This window comes from Aspergillus caelatus (genome assembly GCF_009193585.1).
Source record: "Aspergillus caelatus strain CBS 763.97 unplaced genomic scaffold BDV27scaffold_176, whole genome shotgun sequence".
NCBI lineage: Eukaryota > Fungi > Ascomycota > Eurotiomycetes > Eurotiales > Aspergillaceae > Aspergillus > Aspergillus caelatus.
In genome coordinates, this window is record NW_022475439.1 from 26,831 (window position 1) to 47,113 (window position 20,283).

The 20,283-nt window shown below is 48.7% G+C and overlaps 9 protein-coding genes across 9 annotated transcripts; 5 read left to right on the forward strand and 4 right to left on the reverse strand.

The window, feature by feature from the left end:
* Positions 1-145: 145 nt before the first annotated feature.
* Positions 146-616, reverse strand: BDV27DRAFT_29123 (uncharacterized protein). Its single transcript, XM_032076244.1, has one exon. It carries the CDS (start codon positions 528-530, stop codon positions 222-224), a length of 309 nt encoding a protein of 102 aa, XP_031924443.1. The 5' UTR covers positions 531-616; the 3' UTR covers positions 146-221.
* Positions 617-2,819, reverse strand: BDV27DRAFT_29122 (CAP-Gly domain containing linker protein BIK1). Its single transcript, XM_032076243.1, has one exon. The coding sequence runs from the start codon at positions 2,716-2,718 to the stop codon at positions 703-705; it is 2,016 nt and encodes a 671-aa protein (XP_031924444.1). The 5' UTR covers positions 2,719-2,819; the 3' UTR covers positions 617-702.
* A 956-nt stretch (positions 2,820-3,775) lies between these two features.
* Positions 3,776-5,839, forward strand: BDV27DRAFT_133168 (putative serine/threonine protein kinase ENV7). The gene is made up of 3 exons (XM_032068025.1): positions 3,776-4,202; positions 4,262-4,871; positions 4,926-5,839. Exons 1-3 carry the CDS (start codon positions 4,083-4,085, stop codon positions 5,465-5,467), a joined length of 1,272 nt encoding a protein of 423 aa, XP_031924445.1. The 5' UTR covers positions 3,776-4,082; the 3' UTR covers positions 5,468-5,839.
* Positions 5,840-7,180: 1,341 nt separating this feature from the next.
* BDV27DRAFT_147882 (putative C6 transcription factor) lies at positions 7,181-8,955 on the forward strand (the record flags this gene model as incomplete). Its single annotated transcript, XM_032070823.1, has 3 exons — positions 7,181-7,711; positions 7,867-8,636; positions 8,700-8,955. 3 exons carry the CDS (start codon positions 7,181-7,183, stop codon positions 8,953-8,955), a joined length of 1,557 nt encoding a protein of 518 aa, XP_031924446.1.
* A 1,169-nt stretch (positions 8,956-10,124) lies between these two features.
* med7 (mediator complex subunit MED7) lies at positions 10,125-11,103 on the reverse strand. Its single transcript, XM_032076245.1, has 2 exons — positions 10,756-11,103; positions 10,125-10,696 (listed from the first exon to the last, which is right to left on the reverse strand). The coding sequence occupies exons 1-2, from the start codon at positions 11,014-11,016 to the stop codon at positions 10,172-10,174; spliced, it is 786 nt and encodes a 261-aa protein (XP_031924447.1). The 5' UTR covers positions 11,017-11,103; the 3' UTR covers positions 10,125-10,171.
* A 164-nt stretch (positions 11,104-11,267) lies between these two features.
* On the forward strand, positions 11,268-12,566 carry BDV27DRAFT_29156 (phosphatase PAP2 family protein). The gene is made up of 4 exons (XM_032076246.1): positions 11,268-11,443; positions 11,501-11,594; positions 11,650-11,989; positions 12,055-12,566. The coding sequence occupies exons 1-4, from the start codon at positions 11,300-11,302 to the stop codon at positions 12,440-12,442; spliced, it is 966 nt and encodes a 321-aa protein (XP_031924448.1). The 5' UTR covers positions 11,268-11,299; the 3' UTR covers positions 12,443-12,566.
* A 37-nt stretch (positions 12,567-12,603) lies between these two features.
* Positions 12,604-14,217, reverse strand: BDV27DRAFT_133181 (NAD(P)/FAD-dependent oxidoreductase). Its single transcript, XM_032068026.1, has 2 exons — positions 12,909-14,217; positions 12,604-12,851 (listed from the first exon to the last, which is right to left on the reverse strand). Exons 1-2 carry the CDS (start codon positions 13,996-13,998, stop codon positions 12,631-12,633), a joined length of 1,311 nt encoding a protein of 436 aa, XP_031924449.1. The 5' UTR covers positions 13,999-14,217; the 3' UTR covers positions 12,604-12,630.
* Positions 14,218-15,037: 820 nt separating this feature from the next.
* On the forward strand, positions 15,038-17,967 carry optE (small oligopeptide transporter, OPT family; the record flags this gene model as incomplete). Its single annotated transcript, XM_032074340.1, has 12 exons — positions 15,038-15,313; positions 15,371-15,604; positions 15,665-15,811; positions 15,864-16,062; positions 16,115-16,629; positions 16,680-16,901; positions 16,954-17,007; positions 17,071-17,152; positions 17,216-17,332; positions 17,388-17,572; positions 17,628-17,678; positions 17,734-17,967. The coding sequence occupies 12 exons, from the start codon at positions 15,038-15,040 to the stop codon at positions 17,965-17,967; spliced, it is 2,316 nt and encodes a 771-aa protein (XP_031924450.1).
* Positions 17,968-18,526: 559 nt separating this feature from the next.
* BDV27DRAFT_160784 (Zn(II)2Cys6 transcription factor) lies at positions 18,527-20,245 on the forward strand (the record flags this gene model as incomplete). The annotated part of the gene is made up of 1 exon (XM_032073094.1): positions 18,527-20,245. The coding sequence occupies one exon, from the start codon at positions 18,527-18,529 to the stop codon at positions 20,243-20,245; it is 1,719 nt and encodes a 572-aa protein (XP_031924451.1).
* Between the last annotated feature and the right edge of the window lie 38 nt (positions 20,246-20,283).

A 20,283-nucleotide genomic window follows, 5' to 3' on the forward strand; every position in this document is an offset into this window, starting at 1 on the left:
AGCTTCGACATGGTTGATGCCATTCTTCTTAGTTGAGTGGGTAAAACACGATGATAATAACAAGTACGAGAAAGAAAAAGGACACAGGCAAACCATAGCATAGTATGTTTTTGCTAAGATTACCCAAAGCAAAAGGCGGCGAGGGGTGAACCCGTAAATGGAAGGGCAGGGGGCATCAGCCTGCCTAGAGAGTCTGATGAAGATGTATGTATATGTCTAGATTAGGTCGACACTGGCCACGTGTAAAAGGAATGCCAGGAAACAGAATGTAAACAGCGAATGGAAGTAAGAGTGGCCAGCTCTAAGGGGCTAGAGACACGAAGATACAAAATGATTAAACATACCAGAACGAGTGACGCTTGCGAAGAAATAAATATGACCATAGAAAGAGAACATGCTGTTGAACAGATATGATCAGGGTACTCTGTAAGGTTCACACAAACTAAGCTGGTATATGATAAAAGAGTCAGGATAGCAACTGAAAGGGCGGATAAAACAAAAGACCCGGAATAATACAGTGTATAGCGCATCCAAGAGAAGAAAATGTGTCCAACCCATTATTAAAAATAAATCAGGAACGGACTCGCTAACCGATAAGAATGTCATCTCACATCACAGTTGCGAGGAGCGTATCAAGCCACAGAAAAAACTGATCCCTGGGTCATATACCTCGTACACCAGCATTCCAACCAGCTAAACCCGTTAATCATCAAATGGGCAGTCGATGCTTTCATGGCCATCCCTTTCACAGAGTGCACACCACTTCGACTCGTCAACGGCTCCGCTCGCCTTGCCCGCCACAGGAGCCATGGAAGATGTTGTCGCAACTCCTTTCAACCCTTCCAAAACGACATCTCGGCCGGTTTTCTGAGGGGTCGTGCTGAACTCATGATTGGATTGTGCGGACTCAGGAGCAGGTGATGTCTCTGGTGTGAACTTTTCATCGGTTGAGTCCTCTTGAGAGGGCTCCTTGGTATCGGTGTTGCTCTTGTTCTTTTGCTCAGCGCCAAACATATTGGTGCAACTCAGAATATCGTGACCACCGGTTTCGCATATCTCACACCACAAGGAAGCGCCATCATCAGATCGGGCATCAGATTCATGCATAGTCTCCAGCCGCTGATGGGAAGATTCTGAAGTGCTGCGGAGTCGTCCAGGATAAGCCTGATATTGTTCATCATGCTGTGGTTGATCATGCCAGTCACCTGGGACCACAGTGCGGTCAGATAACCGATGAGCATGGTTGATGGTATGCTCACCGCCGATCTTCCCAACGGAGCTTGAAGATTTGTGGTAGGTGTGTGAACCATTGGTGGTGGGGTTGCGAGGATGGTTGTCACCATTGAGTTGTAACTGCTGAAGCTCATGCTCAAGTTCTTCAATACGGAAAGTCTTCCGTTCCGTCATGCGTTCGAATTCTTCAACCCGCCGTTCCAAGTGGGCTACATGCTCCGAATCATACTCCGGTTGAGGATCCCCGAGTTCATTCTGCTCAAGTGCATGCAAATCGGGGTCACCCCGACTTAAAGAATGGATAATAGCCTTCAAACCGCGGATCTCATCATCTTTCTGGTCAAGCTCTCTTGAATGCTGTTGCCCATCCCCGACGACATGAGAAGAGCTTTCACGCTCCTTCTTCAACTCGAGCTTCGTTCGCTCGACCTCGCCCCTTAGGAATTCGACTTCTGCTCGCGCCTCGGCTTCCCCACGGCGCGCGTCTTCCAGACCCTCCTCCAATTCTGAGACCAACTCTTCCAGCTGCTTAAGTTGTCTTGCAACGGCTTCAACATCCTCTCCTCGATCCTGCAGCTCTTTGTTTTGCTGCATTAGTTCATCTAGGCGTTGTTCATATACCCGCTCGGTTTCGGCTGCAGCCACTTCCAAGGTATCCAAAGTGCTCCTGAAATCGGCCCGATGGAGGTCGAACTCCGTCGTCAGCTGAGCAATCTTCTCATTTTTATCGCGCAATTGAGCACGAATGGAAAGAGAATCCGACCCCTCAAACTCTTCCAGCATTCTCTGGAATTCGGATAACGTGTTTGCCTGTTCATCCAACTGTTTGTCGCGGTCCAGGAGCTGCTTCTCCAGACTCCTAACTTGGTCCGTCAGCTCCTGCACCTCCGCAGCCATCGCCTTCCGTTGAAGATCCGAGGACCTCGTAGATTGAGCATCATCGTCTACACTCAGGCGAGAGGGCGGCCGGCTGGTCGAAGTGCGGGACGGCGCCTTGACTGGACTCCGTGGATGGCCATTCGAACTTCTGGATGCCCCCGACGGAGTGCGTAATCCAGTGAGACTCAGTTTCGAGGGCGGTGGGCCACGTGGGGATTCAGCTCGAGGAAGTGAAGGTCGCCTCACAGGACGGGGGGTTCGAACCGCGGGGCTCAGGCCTGGGCCGACGGATTTGCTGAAGTTGACGGGTCGGGAGGGAGTCGGAGGGTTTACACTTGGAATGCTAGGAGCTGACAGACGTTTCGTGACGTACTTATTGTTGTTCATGGGAACGAAGATGCCCGAGCCGGGGGTGGAGGTTGTGAAGTATTTCTTCCCTTCCACATCTCCACTGTTCTTCCCTCGTCTGGCATGCTCAGCTGCCAGTTCAATGCCAGCAAATTTCCCTGGTTTGCCAGCCACCCCTCCCAGGTACTTTATAGTACCATACATACCCCCGGGAACGTTTACCAGGTCACCGACCTGGATGTCGTCGAGGGGCGCCATCAGGGTGTCGAGAAAATGGTTGACCTTGACCGAGGGGATGAGGGGGGAGTATCAACCGGGATATTAAATCATTCGAGGTCTAAGAAAGGGACTCAGCGTAGAAAACAAGTCCGATATCGAAGGAAGGGATAAGCTGCGAAGACGGAGGTAACTGCGTGACTGATCATAGACCGACAGTCATAGTGTTGATAGTCTGGGCAAACTAGTAATTAGGAGGATCGGAGGATTTTCTGCGCTGGTTTCTTCCTGTTCTGGTCGGGCAGCGAGGGGACCACCGAAGGAGAAAGAATTGAGTCGATCGCCACACAGGTTTTCTCGAGTCAATGCAAAAAACAAATTGTTTCAAATCATCCCCGGAATTGTCATCATGCATCCCAGGGGTTGGTTCCAATGATAATCGTAGCAAACATAAACAACCACACGAACGAACCATGGGTTTGTGCTCCACTCATGTGTGAGTGTTTTAGTGGCCATACCGCCAATTACTGTACATACAATACGGACATTAGTACATACAGACAACAACCACCTGCTCGGGCAACGCAACCGGGTGCAGGGATCTTGACTCAGACCGCCTACTGCGTTCAGTTGACTCCCATGATTTTCAATGTCCGATGAACGTGACCGGTAACATTGACTAGTACAGAGTACATACTATACTTCATCAACATGGAAGATTATCCTACTACTAACTACATACGGAGTACCTTGGTCAAGTTGCTGGGCTGCATCGTCTGGCTTCATATAGGGCTGGTATTGTTGTATTCTATCAATAAGTCTCAATTTCCCCCAAAGTAGCCTGTTCAATGAAGTACTCTCTGGCTACATTGTTGGCATAGTGTCATTTGGAATATACTCCGTAGAATTGAACATATACAATGTCACAGCTTTCTTTTTTGATGAGGGTAAATCTCAAGCCGATGTATATTTTGTATACTGCCTGTTCTGTAGGTGTAACGAGGTGTACTGGTTGCACGGGCTACTACAGCCGCCCCCGGCCTTATTATTCATCATATCTTCCACCTCATCATTATCAGTTGGCTGATTTCTGGCTTACTCTCAATCACAGCAGTGTACTATCAAACAAGATCGACCACATCCATTAGAGGTAAACTCCTCAATTTGCGTTTCATTTTAAAACATATAATCTCCTGATCTTTCCTTCCTTACCGTCCGACTGCATACAGGTCTTTCTCTCCCTTGCTGCACCTATTCTCCTCTTCATTTCCCCATCTCCGCTCGCATTCAAACGGTCGGCTAGCCTTGCGGTGGAGCCGACTCATCACCACGATAAACAGATCAGAATATTGAGTGCGCATTGGTTCGGCAGTCCAGCTGGATGTTACGAGTGTGATCAACCGAAAATGGCGCAATATTTCTTCGACCTCCTGTATAACTTTACCGATTGCATGTGCTGCTTCCCCAGCACGCCGCAGCTTAAGATCAACAATCGCAGCTTTAAAATGCTCCGGCTACTGGGCGAGGTAAGATATAAGGGGCAAACCAGTCTTAGCCCATTGGGCTTCTACTGACTCAATGCTAGGGTGGTTTCTCCTACGTGTACCTAGTTCAAGACAAAGCAACCTCGGAGCTGTTTGCGCTGAAAAAGATCCGATGCCCCTTTGGTCAGGAGTCCGTCTCTCAAGCACTGAAAGAAGTAGAGGCATACAATCTGTTCACATCACAATCCAATATCATCCATTCGATTGATCACTCCGTGTCCACCGAGTCAGGCTCGAAGTTCCGCTCCGATGGTGGAGAAGCCGGGTCCAAGACTGTTTATATCCTCCTACCTTACTATCAACGAGGGAATCTGCAGGATGCCATCAATGCCAACCTAGTCAACCATACTCGATTTCCGGAGAAGCGATTGATGGTGCTGATGCTGGGTGTCGCCACTGCGCTCCGGGCCATGCATCAATATCGTGTCAAGAGCGGTGCTGGGTCTACTCGCAACGCTAAGGCAGTAAGAAGGGAAGGTGAAGAGGCAGATACCTCCATGCGCATGCCCAAGCCTAAGCGCCGGGCAACCCAGGTAGCAGATGACGAAGATTCCGAAAACGAACCATTGATGGAGGATGAGGTCACAAGGAGTCAGGAAGGCGTTCAAGACGGAGGTTTGCGCCCATACGCACATAGAGATATCAAGCCTGGTAGAATTCCCGTTACCAACCCCGCAGACTAAGTCACATAGCTAACAATAGTAGGCAACATCATGATCGATGATGACGGACAAACACCAGTGCTGATGGATCTGGGGTCACTCGCCCCCAGCCCCATTGCTATCACTTCGCGTTCACTTGCTTTGGCAGTCCAAGATACTGCTGCAGAGCATAGTACGATGCCATATCGAGCACCGGAACTTTTCGATGTGAAGACCGGCTCCATTATTGACACCAAAGTCGACATCTGGTCTTTGGGGTGTACTCTCTACGCTTGCTTGGTAGGCAAGAGCCCCTTTGAGGCACGTAGCGAGGAGACCGGTGGTAGCCTAAGTATGTGCGTCCTGGGTGGAGACTGGCGTTTCCCTGATGAGAAACCTGGTGCCAGCAAAGGCAAGGGCAAAACTGGCGATGAATCCCGCAAAGATGCTACAACAACGATCAGTGCGCCTGTCAAAGATGTCGTTCGGAAGTGTTTGCAGGTCGAACCAGCAGATCGACCGGACATTGACGAATTGATCCAAATCCTGAAAGACGTCATTAAGGATTTGCCAGACGATGACGAGCTTGCCAGCAGTTCACGCTGAGGCAGACTCCTGTTATCATTATACCGATCATATCCCGACCGCGCGTCACGTCTGATTTATGGAGATTGTCTGTTGCGTTGTCCGGTAGTCAGCGACCGGATTGTACAGTATGAGCAAGACTTAAACACAATTTTTGATCTCACTCAGCGCCAACCTCGGATCGTCGCGCGAAATTCATGGCTGGCTTTACAGGGACATCTTTTCGAATAGTTTTTGTATTTCAATCTTTGATACCATAATCGCATAAGCTGCAGGCTGGCCTTTTGCAGATATCCGCACGATACGTTTGTGTTCGTTATATTTTAACTATAGAGTTCGATTCGTTCGTGATGTATCCCCGATCAGTAGTCCGAATATATACCTTTCTATGTACGGAGTACCTAATATTTGTATTATCTCTGTACCAGACCCTAAAGCTCAAGGTTGAGTAACCTGTTTAGTGAACCCAACAGAAGGGGTACCGAGAATGTACTAGAAACGCCTCCTGTCTTAGTTTTCTATATAAAAATAGAACTAGGTTATCTAAGCTTAGCATAACCTCAGCTCTGCGATATCCTCCGTACAGCATTTGACTCCAATTAGGAATGGACATTACGGGTTAGTCGGAGATAAGTAAACTTCATGTGGCGTTTAAGGTGAGCAGTTCCCAATTCTTGGGACGTGTTAGTCCCATTTACCTGGCCTTCTGATTGATTGATTAATATAAGAAATGGGGATCTTATCGCCGCTTAGTCACGGGAAGATCGTCGTGAACTTTCTGCAGTTTTTTGAATTTGGTGAAATGTACTCCGTAATGTCTCGACTCTCGACTCTCGACTCTCTGTCATCATCTCTCGGGCCTTGTCGGGGTTTCGGCCACGGAGAGAAAAATTCCCGACGTATTATAGATCAATCCCCTATAGAAAATACTTTAAATCAAAAAGAGTTGCCATTTAGGTTCTCCCCAACACCCCTTACACTACCTTAATGAAGTTTTTTGTCTCTGTCATCTTTAGTCAGCGGCAGTCGGACGTCCTTTTCGCATCCCCCGTTGTGGTCCCGCCTTTCAAATTGACCAAGTTGATCGATCGGAGTCCCTTCACACTACTGCTGCTCACTAGTCTCTGTAGAGGCTGACTATCCATGTATCCGTCTCCAACATCCGCCGAGAGGTCGGAGGATGAAATCCGACAGCCTAGGAAGCGCACAGCGAGAGCCTGTGACGCATGCTATAAACGAAAGGTATCACTGCAGTTGTCCCTGGCTGTGGGCATAATGCTTATTCATGCACAGATCAAGTGCGACGCAGCTGTGCCACAGTGTAACTGGTGTAGTCACCACAATATCCCATGTACATTTGAGCGAGTCATCCATAAAAGACGAAAAGATAAGACAAATGCAAATACGTATGCCATAGGAAAAACCAAACTGCACCAAATTTGCACAAAATATACTAACTTACACACCCTATCCTACAGCCAACAGAAAACTACCGGCCTGGCCGAGCGCATCGACCGGATAGAAAAACTCCTAACAGATAGTCTGTTCAGAGAGCCCAGTTTGTCTGCCTGATCTTCAGCCCCAGACATCGTAGGACTGACCATTTCCCTTCTAGCGCCTAATGTGTCTCCTAGCTCTTCTGGACCGAGCAGCTTCGGGATAAAGTTGCCTGGGCCATCTCATGGACAATCGTCCCTACCGTCTTCAGTGCCGCTTCATTTCGCTGGAAGAGAGATGAGCGTTGTGAGCCAGCTTACAGGCATCCCATTCTTGTTACCCGAGGGTCAGGAATGGGTTCAATCGCGAACTGGGCAAAAAGTCGATGTCGAAAAGCTAAGTCCTACTAGGCCTCCATGGGAGAAACAACGTGCACTGAATTCATGTGCAATGTTCAGCGATCTGCAGACGGGGGCTATATTTGATCTTCCGGATAGAGCTGTCTTAGAGCTTCATCTCGAAAGATATCGTTTATCACTTATGCAGAGTATATTTCCCATTGTGGACCAAGAGCTTTTCCAGGAGACCATTGATGCCGTCTATCAGAAACCTCAGCCCGATTCTTGCTACGCAGAGTCAAGTTTAAGAGCGTGCATATTTGCTTTTCTGGCATTCTCGTCTCTGATCATGAATCCCTGTAATGAGGTGAAAGCACCGACACCCCCACCTGTTGATGGCGAGCGATACTTTATGAAAGCACATCTCTTGGTGCCCCAAATTCTGCAAGGGACTCCAACACTGGACGGTGTCCAGGCGATTGCATCACTGGTAAGCTTTTAAATGACATTGGCGACTTTTCCTCTACACCTCTTCTTCGCTTCAAACTTGAATTGGCAAAAGTATGCCATTCCACCACCTGACATATACCTGATCACCATCGTTCACTTCTACTTGACTGACGACTGATATGCGTCTTGCATCAGGCCTTATTCGAGCTAGTCAGCGGTAGCCTGCAATCCGCAAACTACTTCGGCACTCTTGCAGCACGCATGCTATCCATGCTAGGTGCTCATACTTCGCTTCCAGACGAAACCGAATACCCCAAATCAAGCGCCAGAGGCCATCACTCCCGAGTACAACGACAACTCAGAATCATCTTCTGGCTTTGCTTCACCATCGAGAAAGATGTCTGCATCCGGATTGGCCAACCCCAGATGTTCACAGACGAAAACTGCGATCTAACATTGCCCCCCGGCTACGTGGAACAACTATACGCAGATATGCAGGTACACCATTGCACGGAGGAACTAGCAAGGAACGAATTAACAGGATATCCGCTATTCCCCGTTGACCTCCGCCTGAGCGTCATCAAGTCTCGCGCCTACAGCGCACTCTACTCATTCAAGGCCCTCAAGAAAACCGACGCCGAGCTTCTCAAAGACATCCGCGAGCTCGACGACGAGCTGGAGCGCTGGAGAATGTCCATACCTCTCGAATGGCGACCAACCCTGTCCTTCTCCCACGAAACCCCCGACCCAAACGTCAGCATGCACTCCGTCATGCTGCGCCTAAACTATCACCTCTGCATGACAATCATCCACCAGGCCAGCAGCCGCTGCAAATCCTGGGCCAAGGGCCAGGGCGGCATGATGGACGGCGTGAGTTCCAGTCTCGCGCTCTCCGTCGAAGCCAGTCGCTCGACCCTCCTCTACATTGAAGCAGCGGAGCACGTCCTCGTCGACGGCATTTTCTGGTAAGCCTCACAAGATCTACCTATATGCACAATCCAATCCCAAGCTAACGTACAACCACTTAGGACCCTAATATTCTACCCTATGTCTGCCCTCCTCGCAATCTTCTGCAACATCCTCCAGAACCCATCCGACCCGCAGGCCACAAAGGATGTGCGCCTCCTTCGAACAGCAACGGGGATGATGGAGCGGTTGTTTTCACGACAGCCCTTCGCAGTCGCGGAGATCGTACATATCAAGCTCGTGGCTGATTTCGTCTCCGAATTGTATAGACTTGCTACTTGTGCTATTGAAAAAGCGTGGAATGAGCGTTCTCGTTAGATTTGGCTTGGATCGCGGTGTTCTGGGGGTATTCTATAGGGACCGGACTGGGTTATGGGTTTATGGTAGGTATGGCATGTATGGGTGTTCGGTCTTGGTTCAGGGGTCATTTTATTTTATTTTTTTTTTGACTCCTTTTAGTTCCCTTTTTCTTGGTGGGGGGACCGATGGTATATACCTAGTTGGGTTGAAAAGATGCCTTACCGTGTGATTCTTTTGGTTTTGCTCGTTTTGTACTGACTAAAGTTCTCAGGATTGCTTGGCTGAGTGGATTTGCTCTCAGATTCATCTTGTGGGATACAACAATTACAACATTAGTGTTTACGAGCTTAGACTACGGATACAAACAAAGATTATATAGTGCGAATTGCAAAACTTATATTCGTGATTATCAATGGCTATGTAATCGTTGAAGAAACCTATTTGAAACCAGTCAGCAAATGGTTCACGTCATTGACGATGTTTTGCAAGACAGTTTCCAAAATCAAGCTTTGAAGCTCGAAGTCTCAGATATTAGATGCGCAGGTATAATCAAAAAGCACTTTTGTGTGCTCTCAGATGGGGTTGAAACAAAGAATAATAGGCATCAATCATCATAGTAGGGAGAATAAGAACAAAAGCACGAACTTACCAAGGTTGCTACAATTTGCATGAAGCAATTGTGTGCCGAAAATTCTAAGCATAGAACAATCATAACAGTCCAATCCTTTAGGCATCATCAAACCAAGCAGATTAGACTATCCTGATCATGTCAAGATATGGTTGAAGGTCAACATGAAAATGGTCGTCACGGGAAAATTTGGTGGGATTTTAAATGCGCGTAATTAGCGCCGCACGTGACCATATCGGATCAACCATGCTCCGCTATGTAAAGTGGATATTGAGATGGAGCTCGAGCAAGGGCTCAGAAAACAAACACTCGAAATCTCAAGTTGAATGCTTGCTGAGGTGAAGGCTGTGCATGGTGCACTGTAGCCCAAACTGCCGCATTTCGACACCACGGGCCGCCCAATCGAGCAATTGGATCACTGGTGCGAAAGAAAGGGCGTATTTGACTGTTGGCTTAAGTTATGCATTCCTTGCTGTTGCTTGTGTGGGGCTCGCGCGTAGACAATGTAGTTAGGGTTACCACAATAGACTTGTTATGCACGAAGGGCATGTATTCGGAGACCGAGAAGCTGAGAATTAAGTGTTTCATATTGCCATAGGTTTAGCCTCAATTGTCCTCATCCAAGAGGTCCCAGACCAATCGCGCATCTTCAGTCGCTTTTTCTTCTGGGTCATTGGGCTTTTTCGCATTATAGTCAGGAGTTTCAACGGGCGCTGCATCCACGTCAACGCCGTCCTTCTTCAGTTGCTCGAGAGCCCCAGTAATCTCCTCTTTTAATTTGTCCATTTGCTGAATCTCCTCCCGGGTGCGGCTTAGCTGTTCCTCCATCATCAGAATGAGCGATTCCCGCGCTTGGTGAGGCCGGTACAGGTTCAGAAGATGATGCGCGTTGATAAACAGATTGCGCAAGTCCTCCACCTTGGATTCGAACTGCTCGGGAGCTACCGAAAGGATGCCGACAAATTCCAGGAAGTTTAGGAGCAACGATTTGCTGATCTTGAGGAGATAATACGCGTGGTTCAGTGGTCGGGAAGGCTCTGACGATTGTTCCCGGTCGGCGTCACCTGTGGGCGGGGAAGGATAAAGCTGTGTAATGCCTTGATCTTGGAGGGAGGGGAGAGCCGTTGAGAGCTGTAATGTCTTCTAAGCTATGATCCACAGCGAGCAGCAGGACTGTTCAGTACACTTACGCTTTGTAGTTCTCCGAACACACTGTAATGGCCTGACTTTGGTATCTCTGGCGGAACGAGAAAACGGAGCTCTGGCGGTACGTCAAGAGCCCGCAATTCAGCTGGCGTCCACTTCTTCTTCTGAGGTTTTCCGCCCTCGCCTTTCGATGCATTCTTTTTGATCTCGTCTAGCTTTTTGAGGTTATCCGGCGTGAAGTGTTTCCACAAAGGAGGCGGCGGAGCGAAAGCTGTGAGAGGTCGTTGCTGTCCAGCGTCGGCCATGATTTTTGCTTTGTGTAATGATACTTCAGAGAAATATTCCAATACGCTGCAAGACGACCCAGCGACGAGGAAAGGTGAGCCTGTGACGAGGTAGTTTGGTTGTGATGGTAAAGTGTCTGGGAATGCGATGCGGAGATACCGCGGGAGTTAGTGGTGGTCTGTGCGTCTAAAGGCGGCAGTGGTCTCGCATGATTGTCGCAAGCGTTTTGGATTTCCTATTCTCCTCACTGTCTCTAAAAGAATATCATGTCTATGAACCTGAGCATCAATTGACACCGCAGACATGCCTCGTAGTGGATTATCCGCTGCATCGTTTTCCCGCCCAGCGCAACCCGGGGTACCCGACGCTGTGGCTCGTTTCTATCAGCGATCGTTTCCAGCGGTTGACTGTCTGGCACTAGGATGCATTGTAGGAGGTTGGGTCTTGGTCGGTGTCTTGTTTATCTGATCTATAATCTCAGCTTGCTAATATATTCACATGCAGATCCAGCTATTTGTGACCCCATTTCATCGTCTGTTTTCACTCGACAACAAGGCCATTCAATATCCCTTCGCTGTAGCGGAAAGAGTCCCCGTTGGTGAGCGCTTTCCATACCGAGACCTTGCGCTCTAAGCACTGACAATGTACTCCAGTATGGTCTATCATATACGCTGGGGTCATTCCATTTGTAATAGTGCTCTTGTGGGCCGCTACATTCCGACCGAAGCCCTACAAAGTCCAAGTAACTATACTTGGTTTCCTAGTCGCATTGATGTTGACTTCGCTGCTCACGGATATAATCAAGAACGCCGTGGGACGACCTCGCCCCGATTTGATTTCACGCTGTATCCCCAAGAAAGGCACCCCTGAAAATAAGCTGGTCGCTTGGACTGTATGCACCCAGACGAGTCAACATATTCTCCAGGAAGGATGGAGAAGTTTTCCGAGCGGCCACAGCAGCTTTTCATTTAGCGGGCTGGGATATCTGTCCTTGTTAGTTTTCACTCGCAAACCAGTTCTTCAAAAATGTCATGTCTCTAACGGTTGTTTTGTACCAGCTTCTTTTCCGGTCAAATGCATGTATTCAGACCGAGGACCGATCTTTGCCGCTGCCTTTTGGCTCTTGTGCCTTTTCTCTGCGCATTGATGATTGCGATTTCTCGTCTTGACGATTATAGACACGACGTGTATGATGTCACATGTGGCTCTATCCTAGGCACTGTGGTTGCCTACTTCTCGTACCGTCGCTACTATCCCTCTCTGCGGTCCGTCGTTTGCGACATGCCCTACGACAAAGCTGGAACCGCCGGCGAAGAGGGATTCTACAGGCTTCCCGGCGACGAGGAACAACAAGTACAGAGACCTGGGATTCCTTCCCATCAGTGGGGAGCTGAGGAGGAGGTTTATCAACTTAGTGAAACTTCATCATCGCCACTTCGGGCGTAGAGTACTTTTTCTCTTTGCTTTATATTAATGATACCCTTTGAGCTATGTATGGGATTCCGGGTTATTGTCCAAACCAATATGTATATGAGTAGTAAGGAAAACCATTCCGGTGCGTGAGAGCTACGGATAGAATATGACTAGACAAGTAAGTGGATTATTATTAGTTATCTATACATATAGTAGCTCCTCTACAGCTTCGCAGTATCCTTGTCCTGCACATTAGTCCATTCCTTGACATCATGGAAATCCATGACACGGTTAGGCCCTCCAAAGCGCCCCAGAGTGTCTCTCCAATTTCTGTCAACAGCAACGTCTGGACTCCATCTCGTAAGCTTGTGAACTTTCTCTGGAACTTTGTTTTCAATGGCGTCAACAATGAGGTTGCCGATTGAAGGGAGGTATTTGAAACCTGGACGAGGGCTAGTTAGCATCCACAAACTTAGAATGATCTAGAACATATACTCACCCCTTCCAGAAGCACCGCACCCCAAAACAAGAGACGGATGCTCAGGATGGCGGTCAATGATGAATTCACGGTTTGCGGTGTCCGCACACCAGCAAACGCGGGCGAAGCTAAATGGGCGATCGGCTAATTGAGGCATGGTCTCTGACAGCAAAGCTCTGACTCTGGTCTCAGACTCCTTCGGGATCTGGGTTTTCTCAAAGGGGAGACTCATCAAGTGGCCGTCCACAGATTTAACCATGTTAGTGTATCCTGGATGTTCATCGCAGATCTTGATCTCCCCGCGCTCCTCGTCGGGCTCGAAGAAAAATCCTTTCTCAATGTTGAAAATCACTGGCAGGTTTTTGTAGAGAGCGCGTTCCTCAGGTTTGAGCTGGATATGGGCGAGTGTCCAAGCCGTTGGGCGGAGCTGGTCTTTAAAATCTAAGAACTGCGCGGCATTTGCGCCAGCGCAGAGAACTGTTTGCTCCGCGCGCCAGATCTTTCCGTCTGCCGTGACTGCGCCCTTGACGTCGTTGTTCTCGAAGATAAGGGTGATAACTCTTCCTTGGTTGCCCGTTACGAATTTAACGCCAAGTTTCTCTGCTTCGCGTATAGCGGCCACGAGGGCGTTCCGGGCGTGCGCCCAACCAGCGTTCGAGCGAATGTGGTAACCTCTCCACCCCGGGAAGTTTCCTTTCAGCACAGCGGGAGCCAGTTGGCGGAAGTGCTCCGGCTTCGTGACCTCGGAAACATCAGGTTCCTCTTCTGGCCTTACTCGAATTCCGAGGCGATCCAGACCGGCGCTGCTACAAGCCGACATTACAACGCCAGTGTCATGGTAATATGGCTTGAACAAAGGATCGGTTGTCCACCCTTTGAATGCCTCCTCTGCTAAAATTTCGTTGACTTCAATCTCATCCTTTTTGTTGCTGTATTGCCCCGAGGAGATAATCTTGTTCACATCGTTTCCAGCCGAAATTGCCGAGGGCACTGTGTAAGGATCTAGGACAGTGACATTGGTGTATCCTCTGCGACCAAGGTGGAGGGCAGTTGAAGCACCCCAAGTGCCTGCTCCGATGACCAGGATCGAGGAAGATTTGGTGACAGTCATAGTGTTCTTTTGTTTTGTTGTAACTGATTAGGTTCAAGTCAAAAATTAGAACAAAAACAAAACAGGGAGCCGGGGGCAGCAGTACTGCTGTAATTAAGATGGTCCCGAACTGGTCCAGAAAACCAATTTGATGTGCGAGAGAGTTCGTTTGAGATGTCAGCTTTCATCCTTTATACCACCGGCAAAAGAGCCCGGCGGATGAATCATACGAGATGTTGCAATCTGTCGGACCGACGGAGTGGAAGGTCCACGCGATTTGAACTTGTTGGAGCAAGCCATGGTGCTGATTGACCGCCATCGATTCAGAGTAGTCATTATCCAATAGGACTGGATAGGAAATTTCCCCGCGTGCACAGTCCACCCACGCGATAAACGGTTTCAGAGATGAGGTGACCCATGGCTCTCTCGTATACTTTGTTACAATAAGTCTGTACCTTCCTTATGTTGGACCGACGTCGGCCAGGATCGGAGCCACACCGAGCAATGTCTCCACTTGGAATTGGATACTGGTCGATAGGTAAGATGGCAAGTACACTATATCTTAGCACCCGGAATGGTGTCAGATAACGCTAAACCTTAGGGATGGTTGCCCGCCTTGGCTAGTCTTGATCAGGGTAAGACTTCTGCAATGCTGTCGGCTGGTGCCGTGTCATCTTTCGCTTGGACCTTACCTTACTTTCAGTGTCCTAGTATATCGGAATGGATCCGACACTGGCGCCCGTTGATTCTCCCCGCGTTAGTTCTTTGCACCACTCGTGATCGACGGGTCAGTATCTGGGGAGGACCTTCGATCTAGTCTAATCCTTTTATCTTTTCGATACTCTCAGATCGTTTGTCTCCTCGGCAAGGTCAAAGTCTAGATAGATATGGCTTGCCGGTTAAGTTACATGCCGCTATATAAGGGAGGCCAATGGCCACTATCAGGATTGATGATGTCGTGACCGTTATAGTCTCTCTATCGTAGCCTTTGTTGTTTCTGTGCCCCTACGTTCCGTTCAAGCAAGACTTTGGGCTACTTCCCCCTGTATTGCACGCTCTCATGAGTCGACCACGGTCACATCGACTGCAGGATGCAGCAGATGTTGAAGAATGCCCTCATGATCCAATATTGCAGGGTCATGGCGCTCCCAAGAAGCCCGTGACGGCCGAGGAAGCCTTGGAAATTGCCATTGGAGAGAGTCAAGACGTCGAGTATACCATTGACTCGAATAACTCTCCTTACCTGGAAGTCCGTGCCAATGTACCAAATACGGATGATCCGACGTTACCGATCAACACCTTTCGAATGTGGTTTTTGGGGATCGTATTTACCCTGGTATGTCTTAACTATATATGTAGGAAGGTGGCATTGCAGTGCTGACAGCGAATGTAGGTCGGCACGGGCGTGAATCAATTCTTCTCCATGCGCTATCCCAGTGTTACGATTACCTCCTTGGTAGCACAGCTTATCAGCTACCCCGTTGGATGCTTTTTCGCTAAGGCGTTACCTATCATGACGATACGTGTATTTGGTCGGGAAATCCCAATCAACCCTGACCACCATTTCAATGTCAAGGAACATGCAGTAATTACGATCATGTCGAATCTTAGTTTCAACCAGTCATGGGTAAGTGTTCATTTAGAACAGTTCGGTTATATTAAGATAGCAATCCTGACAACAGATTAGGCTAGTGCTATCATACAGGCACAAAAAGTGTATCTGGGCATGCCAACTCCCGTAGGCTACCAAATCCTGCTAGCTTTGTCCATGCAGATGTTCGGACTTGGCCTTGCGGGACTATCATATAGATATATAATAGAGCCACCGCATATGGTAGTTTGAACCTGACCATGCCTGATGAGTGCTCGTTACTAACAACCACTAGATTTGGCCTTCTACCTTGGCCAATGCAGCCTTGTTCCAAACTTTGCACAGTGGCGCAAATCCTATAGCCGATGGCTGGAGAATTTCCCGGTATCGGTTCTTCCTGTACATCTTCATTGGCAGCTTTTGCTGGTACTGGCTTCCTGGATATATATTCACTGGGTTGAGTACCTTTGCTTTTATCTGCTGGGCAGCTCCAAGTACGCTTCTTACCAATGAGTCACACAGCAATCTCACTAATACTATGCATAGACAACAAAGTGGTTAACAATTTGTTTGGAATGACGACGGGCCTCGGATACATGCCCACCACATTTGACTGGAGCCAAATTGCCTACAACACTTCGCCCTTAACAATCCCATTTTGGGCACAGGCAAATGTCTTTGCTGGTTGGTTTTGCATTTATGCGGTCATTGCGCCGATCTTGTACTATACCAATACCTGGTATACTGCCTACCTACCTCTGACCGGCTCTGATGCTTACGACAACACTGGAAATCTCTACAACTCGACTCGGATTTTGAATGATGAAGGTGCAATTGATAGTGCTAAGTATCGGGAATACAGCCCCATTTTCTTACCCATCACCTTTGCGCTGAGCTATGGCGTTGGGTTTGCTGTTCTGAGTTGCCTCTTGACTCACGTGGTTCTCCATCATACTAAAGACATTCTCGACACCTTCAGGGGTCAAAACAAGAAGGATATACATGCACGTTTGCTTTCACGCTATCCTGACGTTGCATGGTGGTGGTATGCGATCTTGACAGTGAGTCCTGACTATACAACCATTAAAAAGCGTGTGGTTAATTTGGAAAGGTCATCGTTGTGGCTGTTGCCATCATGGTCCAATACGTCTGGAACACCGGACTTCCTTTCTGGGGTCTATTTATTACCTTAGCTCTGGCCACACTCTATGTAATTCCGGTCGGAACTGTGTATGCCGTGGCGAACCTCAATGCCAATGTTCTGACTGTTTTGGGTGAAATTGTGTCCGGCTATTTGCTTAAGGGAAAGCCGCTCGTTCTTCTGATATTTAAGGTACGGTTCATGTCCCCCACTTACATAAATCTGGCACTGACCGACTGACTAGTTTTATGCATATACTGGTCTCAGTCAAGCAATGTATTACGGTGCTGACATGAAGGTACTGTTATCCTGAAGCTTTTTCGTATTTGGCTTATTCTAATAGCTTTCTGTACATCTTTAGCTTGGCCTGTACATGAAAATACCACGGCGAACACTGTTTGTCGCACAGTTGATTGCCTGTATCCTCGGCACTCTGACCCAAAGTAAGTATGGGGCGGGAAAGGGGGTACATCTACTGAAAAGGACACTGCTGATGGTTGCACCAGATGGTGTTCTGCTGTGGATGCTTGGGCATGTCACGGACGTATGTGCAAGCGACCAGCCGAACAATTTTACTTGCCCTCAAGGTCGAGTCAACTATAACAGTGCTGTATTCTGGGGAGGTGAGTACAGTATGCTTCCCTTCTAACTCGTATGAGTGATTGATACCTGTCAAAGCCATTGGACCCGCACGACTTTACAATATTGGGCAGAGGTATTCCGGGCTTCTTAACATGTTCTGGATTGGTGCGCTACTACCTATAATTACATTCTGTCTTCGGAAGAAGTATCCCAATAACCGCATCCTGAACGCGATCCATTGGCCAATTTTCTTTGCCGGGACGGGAAACTTACCACCAGCGGTATGTGATGCCCAAAACGATGTCAATTTATTCTTGACTAACACATGAGCTATAGACTGGCATCAACTACTCTACAGCCTTTGTAGTCAGTTTAATCTTCAACAAGGTAAGCCTACCGAGCATAACACCATGTCGTCTTGCTCACCATCAACAATCAATAGATCATCAAAGGCCGTCGACCAAATTGGTGGGCCAAGTACAATTATGTCCTGTCAGCAGCCCTGGACTCCGGTGTCGCTGTCTCTGCTATTTTGATTTTCTTTTCATTGGTACTTCCTGGTGTCAGCCTTAGCTGGTGGGGAAACAATGTCAATAGCGGAACGGTTGACAGTAAAGGCACTCCGTGGCTAGAGTTGAAGCTAAACGAGACGTTCGGCGAGAGCACTTGGTCATGACGACTGTGCAAGTGATGGCCATTACTATTATTCCTCAATAGTGGTGGAAATGAATTAGGTGGTTTTCTGGAATAGCCATGCTTTTGTTCTGTATATGGCAGCCTCAGGCTGCAATGGGCAGGGAAAGGCGTAAACCAATCAGCGTTGGCTTCCCCGTGGGGGTGGTAGACGGAGTTTCTATTGGTGAAAGACTTGCATAAGACGGAGCGGATACCACATGATTCCACTCTTGGCCTTATCAATTGCAAGTCCGCTCCACCACAAAAACTCTCTCTGATTTGCCTCGATAAGCCTTGTTCTCCTGTCATAAATTATAATAGATCCAGTCAAGATCGTCCTTATCTCCTCACTGCATCGGCCCACGTATCAGAGCCTCTGACAGGCAGTCATTCGTTTGTCTCAATTTTGCATCTCGTTTGCCACGAGTATCTCTGGCTAACTGAGTCAAAGCCTCATACTCTTTACTGTGAGATTGCTCCTGCTCATCAAGTTACTATTGATGGCGCTAGGAAATTGATCTGATCTGGAAGACTGGCCATGTAAAGTTTCCTCCTATCGGATGCCGCGTAAAAAGGCTGCAGACCGCGTGGGTCCGGTCAAGACCCGAAGCCGTAGCGGCTGCAAGGAATGCCGCGCGAGTCGAGTCCGCTGTGACACACAAAAGCCGATCTGCACCAGGTGTCGGGAAAGGGGCTTAGTTTGCTCAACTCAACTGGTCCTGAAATGGGAGTCGGAGTTTGTGAGCCGAGGGCTTGCCTTTGGTCGAGCTGGCGTTTGGAGTAAGTCCGGCCCTCAGTCCAAGACATCGCCGCCCTTAGCTTCTCTTCTGGATGACGACCAAGAATGGTGCGATATTCCCTTCATTGAGTCTTGGGGGTTTGTTAACAGCGGGGTCTCGACTTTTGAGCAACCTGACCAAGTCAACGTTGCTTGTGATGAACTAAATGCGGTGGTGGTTCGCGACAAAGGGAAAGGAAGGCTCGCAGTCAAGTCAAGCTGGCCTGCGCTAGTAGATATCTCAAAATATGGGCCAATCCTACAACAGTTGCCGCAGCCTACGGCCTCCTTACCGTTGTTTCCCCACGTTGCTGGGCAAAACCAGGGGCACCTTTTCGAGTATTATCTCCAGCAAGTGTGTCCCCGTACAACTGCCAGTTCGAAGCTGTCATCGCCATTCGCATCAATAATTCTTCCGTTCTGTCTATCTGCGTCGCCAATCCTGTTCAAAGCGATCCAGGCACTTGGGGCATGTCATTGGTCTCGATTTGATCCGACCTACGGGGTCATAGGGCTCCACCTCAAGTCCGAAGCGTTGAGAGGCCTCCGCCATCGACTTGCAACGGAAGGAACCTTGAGCTGCTCGACAGATCCTGAAGTGCTGGCTATCATGATGATGCTGTGCCTGTATGAAATCGTGGATAATTGTGATGAGCGCTGGACGATCCATCTGAAGGGAGCCAAGGACTTAATCCGCCTCAGAAGGCAACAGACAATGGTTTCTAAGTCCTATGGTGCCCAAGATCCTATTACAACCTTTGCCGAATTATTCTTTGCTTTCCAAGATGTCATGGGCCGTACTGCTTGCGGCGAGGAAGTGTTATTTGGAAGTGACTATTGGCAAGAGAATGAACGTAACATCGATTTGTGGATGGGCTGCAGTCCGGAACTTGTCTCTATATTGTCCTCTATCACAGAATTGAGCCGGACAAGACGACAACTTGCTTCCGATTCTGCCCGTGCGGCTTTCTCTTTACGAGCAGCTTCTCTGGGACACAAGCTCGAGAATTTGGTCCAGGAAGTCGACGACGATGCTGACGATCAAACACTCCAGACCGCCGCAGAGTTGAAGCGGTTAGCTGCAGTTTTGTATTTGCATTGTGCTTTGTATGGGGCGTCCCCGTCTACCCCGTTGGTTGTTACCTACGTTCGGAAGATTCTACGACTCGTATCAGATTTACTTGATTCTGGATCACTAGTCAGTATGACATGGCCTGTCTTTGTGGCTGCTGTGGAATTAGACCCCCTTCACGATGAGGTGTGGTCTGATGGCGAGATTGTTGTGTACGGCCGACCTCTTGTGCTACGTGCGATGGCTGCGATGGCGGAATCGAGTGTCTCGAATGTTGCGCGTACGAGAGCAGTCATCGTCAAGGTATGGCAGGCCAGGGACAGTGACATGCTGAAAGGGCCTTCCGGTGATTCGATAGATCACACGATGGGCTGTAACGATTGGGAATGGTATGTAGCGCCAATTAGTACTGCCATGAGTTTGGCATGACATGGGCACAACCGTCACGATGAGACGAGTTTCTTTGG

What these genes read in the sequence shown, in the direction of transcription:
- BDV27DRAFT_29123 (XM_032076244.1), bottom strand. Translation starts at nt 530, where the DNA reads ATGCGCTATACACTGTATTATTCCGGGTCTTTTGTTTTATCCGCCCTT.
- BDV27DRAFT_29122 (XM_032076243.1), bottom strand. Translation starts at nt 2,718, where the DNA reads ATGGCGCCCCTCGACGACATCCAGGTCGGTGACCTGGTAAACGTTCCC.
- BDV27DRAFT_133168 (XM_032068025.1), top strand. Translation starts at nt 4,083, where the DNA reads ATGGCGCAATATTTCTTCGACCTCCTGTATAACTTTACCGATTGCATG. An exon ending in TGCTCCGGCTACTGGGCGAG is followed by an intron (nt 4,203 to 4,261) that starts GTAAGATATAAG and finishes ACTCAATGCTAG; the next exon opens with GGTGGTTTCTCCTACGTGTA. An exon ending in ACATAGAGATATCAAGCCTG is followed by an intron (nt 4,872 to 4,925) that starts GTAGAATTCCCG and finishes TAACAATAGTAG; the next exon opens with GCAACATCATGATCGATGAT.
- med7 (XM_032076245.1), bottom strand. Translation starts at nt 11,016, where the DNA reads ATGGCCGACGCTGGACAGCAACGACCTCTCACAGCTTTCGCTCCGCCG. An exon ending in TGTTCGGAGAACTACAAAGC is followed by an intron (nt 10,697 to 10,755) that starts GTAAGTGTACTG and finishes AAGACATTACAG; the next exon opens with CTCTCAACGGCTCTCCCCTC.
- BDV27DRAFT_29156 (XM_032076246.1), top strand. Translation starts at nt 11,300, where the DNA reads ATGCCTCGTAGTGGATTATCCGCTGCATCGTTTTCCCGCCCAGCGCAA. An exon ending in AGCGGAAAGAGTCCCCGTTG is followed by an intron (nt 11,595 to 11,649) that starts GTGAGCGCTTTC and finishes AATGTACTCCAG; the next exon opens with TATGGTCTATCATATACGCT. An exon ending in GGGCTGGGATATCTGTCCTT is followed by an intron (nt 11,990 to 12,054) that starts GTTAGTTTTCAC and finishes GTTTTGTACCAG; the next exon opens with CTTCTTTTCCGGTCAAATGC.
- BDV27DRAFT_133181 (XM_032068026.1), bottom strand. Translation starts at nt 13,998, where the DNA reads ATGACTGTCACCAAATCTTCCTCGATCCTGGTCATCGGAGCAGGCACT. An exon ending in GTGCGGTGCTTCTGGAAGGG is followed by an intron (nt 12,852 to 12,908) that starts GTGAGTATATGT and finishes GCCCTCGTCCAG; the next exon opens with GTTTCAAATACCTCCCTTCA.